Source organism: Carassius auratus, chromosome 8, assembly GCF_003368295.1.
Source record: "Carassius auratus strain Wakin chromosome 8, ASM336829v1, whole genome shotgun sequence".
Classification (NCBI taxonomy): Eukaryota; Metazoa; Chordata; class Actinopteri; order Cypriniformes; family Cyprinidae; genus Carassius; species Carassius auratus.
This window is the reverse complement of record NC_039250.1, coordinates 7,506,205-7,515,819: the sequence shown is the minus strand read 5'-3', so window position 1 is coordinate 7,515,819 and position 9,615 is coordinate 7,506,205. Positions and strand designations below refer to the sequence as shown.

General features: G+C 36.1%; 1 protein-coding gene across 1 annotated transcript in view; it reads right to left on the bottom strand.

Moving 5' to 3' along the window:
• Nucleotides 1–3,456, bottom strand: part of LOC113107158 (tight junction protein ZO-2-like) — a 296,039-nt gene extending 292,583 nt beyond the window's left edge. The window contains exon 1 of the mRNA XM_026269460.1: nt 3,314–3,456. Coding sequence (XP_026125245.1) covers nt 3,314–3,394 — 81 coding nt within the window. The 5' untranslated portion in view covers nt 3,395–3,456. The remainder of the gene's footprint in view (nt 1–3,313) is intronic.
• Nucleotides 3,457–9,615: the final 6,159 nt, after the last annotated feature.

Below are 9,615 nucleotides of genomic sequence, written 5' to 3'. Positions count from 1 at the left end.
GAATGGGTTGAGTTACACTATAGGCTGTTAATGAGCAAATTCCAAAAAATGATTTTTGCATCCTTGAACAGCTCTGCAAGGAGATATTTATAAATAAATGGTCAAGAAAATATGTACAAATTATTTTAAATTATTTAATTATAATCTATTATATATACAAACGTATAGAAATATATACATATATACAAATATATATATAAATAAATATAAATATAATGTATATACTAATATATAATTTATATACATATATTACATTATTATAATACAAATTATATACAGTATATGAATATACTATATAATTTATATATTAAGACGAAGTACTTCAAACAAGCATTTGATTTAAAAAAAAATTTGTAGCACAAGGTTAGTCATGAATATTTTTCTCCTCTCTACGTTTTCACCAACATACTGTTCTCCTAGAAGAAGAAAAAACATCCAATCCTATTGCCATTAAAACAATGTCACAATGCAAAAAAAAAATAGATTAAAAAAAAAAACACCTTAATGGCCCTTAAATGGTTTAATTTAATTTTAAGCTAAATATTTTACTTCATGTTCTTGAGAGGAGAGGAGAGGAGAATCAGTTTGCCAGCATACTGTAAGCATATACATCTAAATAAATGCATACTCATACTTCCCAGTTCCAAAGTCCACTGGCATCCACCTGGAAGAAAGAAACCATGTGGTTGTCTTTTTTCAGCAATTAATTTCAAGGTCAAAATCATTTTCAAAATCTTGCTTGAAACAAACCATGACCTCACAGTGCACTTCACCCTATTTAACATTCATTACAGTGACATCCATTATTTACAAGCTCATCAAAATTGAAGTAATGAAAACATGTTTAAGCTTGTCTGTTCCAAATGGGTTGGCTTTACTGGATACTGGCTGCTCACAGAACCACAGTGTCCTGACACATATTGACGCCTGCGGACAAACTCGGCATCCTAAAAATGGGACACATGATTGCTGTCCTGCAGGCTTCAAACGTTTCAGCCTTGGGAGGAATGTCAGCAAAGATCAGCCATTCTCTTCAACACGGACATGCAACTAATGCTAATTACTTTTGTTTGTTTTTGTGCTTTACAAGTAGATGAACTAATGTTAATGTAGTCAATTCACCGGGTTATTCAGGATCAATGCAAAGTCTCAGTCAGCTCTAGGTTTATTTGCATTTTGCAAATGTTACAATATTTTCCAAAAAAGAGCAGTCTGTTTTGGTGTACCACTGAACCTTTGGGATTTAAAACCTTCTTGATCCACATTCTCATTAACCTTTCAGGAATTTTGACAGTATACAAAGAAAACACAACATCTCAGACAACTGCCCAAAAAACTCCATCTAAAGAAGGGATTTTGACGGTATACATGGAAAACAACATCACAAACCGGGCAACAACCCCTAATTGGCTGGTTTTGTCATCTGATTTTACCCAGATTTGATAATTATGAGAAGAGGGACAAGAATGTTGTGCCACTATTTCATCTGATCACCATTTGAGACATTTCACAAAGGTCATTTACAAAAATAAATAAATAGTGCTTTCTTTCAAAACATGCCACTGTCAATCAAATATCTACGAATATGATAGGCAGAGATGGATATAGCAATGGTTATGTGGCTCTGTTATGCAGAAGAACAGCTCTCTGGAGACAGAACAATCTATTGGACCACTGGGAATAAACAGTGCTGGCATGCTGCATCACAGTCGTAGATCTACACATCCAAATTGATCAATCAATACGGAAGCATTAATCTGGCCAAGTGATGTCATAACACATCCAGAACAGACTGATTAGAAAATGAAATACGTCCTCCCACTCGCCTTGAGCTGAAGATTCACAGCGTTTGGGATGGAAGGGAGAATGCCTCTGCTTAAACCCACACACAAACATGTATTACACTTTAATGGAAACAACACTGCTTAAACAGAATTACTGTGCTTTTAAATGATTGACTCTGTAAATACAGCCCACAACGTGAAAGTGCCAGGAAAGTAGGCTAAAGCATAATGTGAAAACATCAATTTTGCTCTTTATTTCATTTTTAATGACAGTTTTGCAGCGCTAGGATCTCGTATACAGGACTCCAAAGCAAATAAAAGCAACCGAATGTCTGTCGCTGGGTGGTCAGAGTGGATTTATCGCTTGTCAACACTTGCTGTTTTCTCCTCTAAGGTCACAAAGACACAGTGGCTTGTGAAAGAGGCACCAAACACATCTTTCCCATGATCCTTAGCAATTCTGAGCCAACCCCCACATAAGAAAATTAAAAAGAAATACTGTCATAATGTCCAAAGCTGTAAACACAACATTTAAAGGAACAGTCCACTCAAAAAGTAAAATGCACATAGATTCTGGTTTGGCATCAATGATGCAACATGCAAAATCAACTGATGTATCTAATATCAAAACTGTTGCTATACTTACTGATGGATATTTGTATGTAAGTGAATAAGATAAGAACCACAATTTGCCACTTGCTATTACCGGTAAAGGCCATTAAAACTTAGTATCCGATTTCTTTTAATAAATATGCGTATCTAAATTAGTTGTGCCAACTTTAGCATATGGAACACTTCAGAGCCAACAGACAAAACCACAAAACTCTAACTTTGAGTTTTAAATAATTAATGATTTAAATAATTAAATCATGCAAATATTAAATTAAAATGAAGACATTTATTTCAAAGCACCAAACAATTTGACAAAACTTGACAAAGCTATGATACGACTTACGTACGAATTTGAAATACAGCACTCATATCGACTACTTTTTCATATTTTTTTTTTTTTTTTTTTTTTTTTGCTTGGCAGTCTCAGAGCAATCTCATCTTATGAACAAGAGCGGCATCAACATTTTGCTAAACTTCTCTTACAGGTCTGAGAAAAGATGAGGGGTAAGTAAATGATGACAGAACTGGTATTTTTTGGGTAAACTGTGCTTTAAAAACAAGGTGAGAGCAACACAACATCCTACAGAATAAGCTCCATCTAGAGCTGTCAGTCTGGTTTCAAACAAGCACAAGTGTCATCAAGACGTCTGCCTCAGAGTTATTTGTCATTAATCTAGATGTTTCTGTCTCTGTCTCTTTGTCTTCCCACACTCGGTGACCACATGTTGTGACAGTGAGCTGCCGCCACTCTACACATCAAAACACCCCTGCTTGCCAAGAAACACTCACACAAAGATGATTCCAATAAAACCAGACTATAAAACACCAAGGCAGCGCATTACAAAGAGAAAGACAAAGTGTTAAAGAAGTTAAGTTCCTCTCCCGCTCTCCAAAGGAGAGGAGAGGGGTCGCTCTACCTTTCCCTCCATCCAGCAGAAGCAGATGTTGCTGGAGGTGCTGAGGATATCCGTAATGAAGCCCGTAATTCCCAGACGCATGGTGACGGCTCAAGAGGGACAGATGGATGGCCGGAATGAAAGAGTTGAAGATGAGAGAAGAAGGTAGGAGAGGTTTGGGTCCCTGGATGTTGTCAGAGTGGAGAGTGAGGCACGAGTGGGAGAGAAGAGGAGAACGAGACAGAATGAGAGAAAGAGAGAGAGAAGGTTGTTGCCTCCTCCTAGCGCAGGACCCATGCACTCCGTACACACACACACTCACACACAACAGGTGCAGACCCGAACCGACCAGCCAATGGCAACTGTCCTCCCCCTCCTCACACACACACACACACACACACACACACACAGATAAACATGCATCCAATAACAGTCAGTCGGCTGCACGCTGTAGGGTGTCTGTGTGTAAATCTTCCTCAGCATGTGGATGTGACATACAGACTTCTAACAAACACAGGCTCTCAGAAACAAAGTTGTAAGAGCCGATGGGATGTTTGTTCATACAGATTAAAATTCAAACATTTGGGACAGTGAGGATTTTAAATGATTCTGAATATGCTCAGAAAACCTACATTTATTTGAATGAAAAATAACTGTGAATCGTTTCACAGTTGTCATTTCTTTTTGTATTTGAGTATATTTTAAAAATGTATTCCTGTGACAAAGCTGAATTTTCAGCATCATTACTCAAGGCTTCAGTGTCACATGATCCTTCAGAAATCATTCTAATATGCCGATTTGCTGCTCAAATATGTGGTCTTTAATATTTTTGTGGAAACCATAATACACAATAATTTTTTTCAGTATTCATACAAACTTCGAAGGAAAATCAGTTTAGCCTTTACAAAAAAAAAATTAAAATTTAACAAAGAAAGAAAAACCAAAACTTCCACTTTTGATCAATTTAATGCATCCTTATGGAATAAAAGTATTATTATTTTTTTAAATCATACCAATTTCAAACCTTTCAGATGTCATGCACTGTGATCAGCAGTGACAAAGCAACACGTTCGCTTGTTGGATGGAGAAGTTCATGTTCCTGTGTGAGTGATATCATTTCTTTTAATGATATAGGATGTAGACATCTGGCTTAATAAACTATGCCAGAAATGTGTCAACGTTCTGGAAAGGTTTGATTCATGCATTAATCATTAATAATGATGTGATGCGTTACTACTGCTATGTATAATCAAACATTTTCCCTGTAGGATTTTCAAGTGACAACAAAATAGATAAAACTACTTTTTTTTTTGTGACAGGACTTTCAAAGAAATTGTTCAGATGCATGTGATAAAGCAGGTAAAAATCCCCTAGACTAGTGGTTGTTAACCTTTTACTGTCTTGTACTGTCTGTCTTTTTAGCATGTTAATTTAGATTATTTTTTCCTGGTTGAAACCCGCTGACTTAGACTTGAGGAATCATTCAAGTCATATAGAGACCCGAATTGTGGGCTATTGCGATTTGGTACAATAAGCAACCACATAGAAATATGTTAAGAAAATGCACCTTAGCAGCCACATTGCAACACACTCGCTTTTTTGCAGAGTTGAGCACCACTTATATTTTCTCCATAAATGCAAATATCTAGTGTTTGCTTGCTGCTTGTTTTCCAGTCAGTGTCAGAGTGACATGACTGAACCGCTCTGGGATAGGGTTTGCATTCGTCTCGCGGGACTCAGCGTGGGTAAACTGACCCCTATGTGACATTTCCACTCAGAAAACTGAAACAAACCCTACATTCATGTCAAATGTCACATCGCTCAAGCCTCGAGTTACATTTGCTTAACTTTTACATCTACTGAATGTAGCATGGAGAAAAACAATCAGACTTGGTTAAAAATATCTGAAGCCTGAAAGCAGGATCCTAAGCCGAAACCATTCACTACGTGAGATGCTTTGTACAGCAGTTGTCACGACTCTGAGTGGGCGTCCTTTTCTATCTGTCAGCTTTTACACATAGATAAAATATACCGATCACAATTCAGTATGCAAAAAATAAATAAATAAATAAATAAAAAACAAAGATCAGTTGCAATTTAGCATAAATGTTTTTTTAAGTAAATAGGCACTCAAAAAAAAAATCAGTTTTCTCCAGAATTTTGAGAGCCAGATAATAATGATTTTTAAAAATGCATGTTGAGATGCTTGCTTGTGCTTTGTACAGTTTCATACTGCTATGTTATTTTTAAATGCATAAGAATGTCCAATAATCCACCAAATATTTTTTTTTTAAATTTGAGTCTGTATGTAAAGTGGTGTCAACCTTTGATATATATATATATATATATATATATATATATATATATATATATATATATATATATATATATATATATATATATATATATTGATAGTGATGATGTATTTCTCCAGTTATAATTTTTTTTTTTTTTCACAAATAAAGTTTATCCAACTATGACGACTTCTGCTTCTGAGAACCCTGGAAATGTGAAAAAGGGTCCACAGATTTCAGTCAGTAACATGCATTATGGATAAGACTGAATATTTCAAACATCAAAAAGGGCAATATATTCAATGAATGCTAACCAAAAATAATATCAGCCTTGTATTTTCATGACTTCATTGTTCATTCCAAATGAAATACAGCAGTCCATTAGGACACAGGGTTCCATCTCATATAAAACCAACAGCGTTCTGGCGGGAAAACAGCATTTGATGGAGACTAGCTTGAGCTCATTATCATAATAAAAAAAGAAAAAGAAAAAAAAAAACAGGACCGATGCTATAAATAGAGACCAAACATAACCACATCAGCACTTCTGCGAGGTGTGACTCTCGGCATCAAGCCATCTTTTATTTTCCTTTGCGCTCACCTGCCCACTAAACACACACACAAACCGACACAAACACACACACTTACTCATGAGATTTCCAGAGTCTTCGAGGGGGAGGAAGGAATTCTCGTTTGTTGAGCGGCACGATGCCAACAGCCGCCTGCATCACGGTAAAAAACTTCTTGTACTTCATCTTGGACAGCCGTTCACGAGAAACAACAACCACGACACGCTCCTCTACAACTGTGGCTCAGTGGACCTTGTCCAAACATGTCTTTTGTCTTAAAAAATTAATTTCGAGATTTGTGTGGCTGTCATCCTTACATAATTCAGGGAAGACCTTTATAACATTAGACAAATGAAAACGGAGCAGAGGGATAATTGTGTTACTAAGCCTGTGGAGATAATACAGACTCTCCATTCTCTTTAATCCGTAACTGCAGCTCAAAATGTCCTTACGTGCATTTAACACTGACCCCACAGGAAAACACACAGCCTCTGTTCTTGTCCCGGCTCTTATGGCATTCAAATGAACAGCCATGGACAGGATGGATAGGGATGGACATAAGGCCTAGTTAAACCCAAATGAGTGAAGGCGCATGTACGCACAGTCTCGGCCACAAACACGTGTAACATGGAAAAAAGCGTAGGATGAGTAATCACTTGTCAGGGTTGTAGGCACTGAGCCAGCGTGAGCTTTGGAAATGAAATTACTCGATGGCGGTCTGTGCGGATGGATTATGTCCGCGTTGGTTACAAGCACAAAGTGGGATTTCGCTTTCAATCTATGAATAGCCTAGGTCTGTTTTGGCCGCACAGATGCATCGCAATGAGCCACTGGCAATGAAAGGATTTGAAAGCATTTTCTCACGCACATAAAGTCCCATAAAAGCTTATGATGTCGCGTATGTAATAGGCTATATGATTTAATAACCATAAGACGTTATCCTCTATGCATAATGACTGCATAAGGTGCTAGAGACTATGGCGTGCAACTCTGACCTGTGTATTTGCTCAATATTATCAGTTATACTATTATATTCTCATACAGTGTAATATCTACATATATGTTCTTCTCATACTGGATTAGTAGTTTTTCAGAAACCCACACATTTGGACATTTGGTGCAATGGATGAATGACATCTAAAGGGATCTAGCCAAAAATAGAAATTGTGTCTTGATTAACTTAGCCTGATATCCTTCAGTGACTTTGTCTTCTGAGAAAAGAAGAAGAAGAAAAAAAAAGATATTTTGAGAAATTTCTTTGAAGATTTTTTGTGCATACTGCACAATGGAAGTCAATGGGCTTCAGTATTGTTTGTTGTTTGATTTGTTCTTTGAAATATATTTTGTCACATTGATCTGAAATAACATCAGGCTGAGAAAATGATAACAGAATTTTACATTTTGTATTGCTTTAAGTAAATATATATATATATATATATATATGGTATAGCAGTACTTTAAAATTCACAAGCATTGAAAATTTTTGGGTCGGTAAAAATGTTTTGTCTTTTCTTTTTTTTTATTAATATTTTTTATCCAACAAGGACGCATTGACCAAAGGTGAGAGAAAATACATAATGCTACAATTAATTTTTGTTTCAAATAAAAAATGGTTTTAATTCATGATATTAGAATATTTTCTGCGGGATTGTGTGACAATGAAGACTGGAATGATGATGTTGAAACTCAGCCTGGCATCACAGGAATAAATTGTATTTTAAATATATTAAAATATATAGAAAATTGTTATTTTAAATCATAATAATATTTCAGAATAGTATTGTATTTTTCTTCAAATGAAAGCAGGCTTAAAGCTGCGGTAGGTAACTTTTGACGCTCTAGCGGTTAATAAACAGAACTGCTTGCGTCTTGCGGAAGAACATGGTAGCCGCGGTACCCCCGAAGCAATATAAAATAGTCTGAATATAAACACTTATTATAGGTGCACCCTAGTGATTCAGGACAAGCTATAAACACGGTTTGGAAAATGGATTCATGGTGTATTCGCTTATTATATAAATTTTTCTACATTCTGAACACAAACAAAGTTACGGACCGCAGCTCTGATTGGTTGTTTTTTACCGGGAGCGATGGAGTTTCTGCAAATGGCAATAGGACCACTGGGAGGAGCCAGAGGAGCTTGATTTTTTCACAGATTATCTTTCTCATATTCTACTGTCAGGACATAATGACAGGTTTAACAAATATGTTCAAAAATATATTTTTTACAAAATGAATGAAAACATTTTACATGAATGAAAAAAAAAACAATTACTTTGAAAAGTAATTATATAATTACAGATTTCTGCTGAATAAACTATATGATCTGAGAAGTTAATTGTGTATTCAGCACTAGTATATGGTTTAAACTAGAAACAGTGCTAATAGTTTAATAGTGAGAGTGAAACCCAAAAATGAAAATTTTGTTGAAAAATATTTACTCACCCTTGTGTCGTTCCAAACCTGACATTATTTTGTTCATGACAACACAAAAGAATATCACAGGCAATGAAAGTCAGTGGTGAGAGTTCTTTTTGGACCCCATTGACGTTTATTGTATGAACAATAAAGACTGAACAACACTACATTAGGATGGGTAAATGATGACAGAATTTTAGTTTTTAGGTGAACCATCCCCTTAACTTTGATTTACATATGCATAATAACAAATACCTCTAATAGCCCAAACATATAATAAAAAAACAATGATTCTCCTGAAAAGAAGGTTATCGGTAGCATTAAACAGCCTGAAAAGTGTTTCCAGCTTCATTCAGATCAATAACTAAACCGCATGATATGGAAAAAGGTAAGGAAGGGATAGATAGAGAGAAAGAGAGAGTGTGTGTGTGTTGGTGTGGAGATCATCCTCATTTGATTACAAGTCATGATCCTCTCGCTGGGAGTCAGCTGGTCTGGAGTCAGCAGTATTATGAGAGCATGGCTGTGCATTTGGCTCAGGTCTGCTCGCACATGTGCGACTCTGCTTCTGCTAAATCAATCAATGCTGAGACACTTGGAAATATTAAGAACTTGCATTTACATGCAAATATGAAGCTTAAGCATTGACCAACTAGCTCCCACTGCGACATTACAGATGCCCTGCTGTGTAACATTGGAGACCTTCATGCATCAGAGTCATTTCTCCACATGCACTAACTTAGATTAAAATGAACTGAGATATACAGCATGAACTTGCATTAAGACTGAGAATTTGCAGTGACAGTAGGCAAGTGGAGTGTTTCATCTTGGTAATAAATCTGCCCTTTAAACATATAAGCGTTGACTTATGCATAGAATTTCATCACAAGGGAGCGGTTAAAAAAAAGATGCATTCATTAGACCTTAGTCAGGATTTTACACAGATGAAAATGAGGCTGTGAGAGACTGAATTACAGTCAGTGTCATGCATTGGATAAAGGTAGATAACATAATTCTATAACTCACAACTTTCAAAATTGGC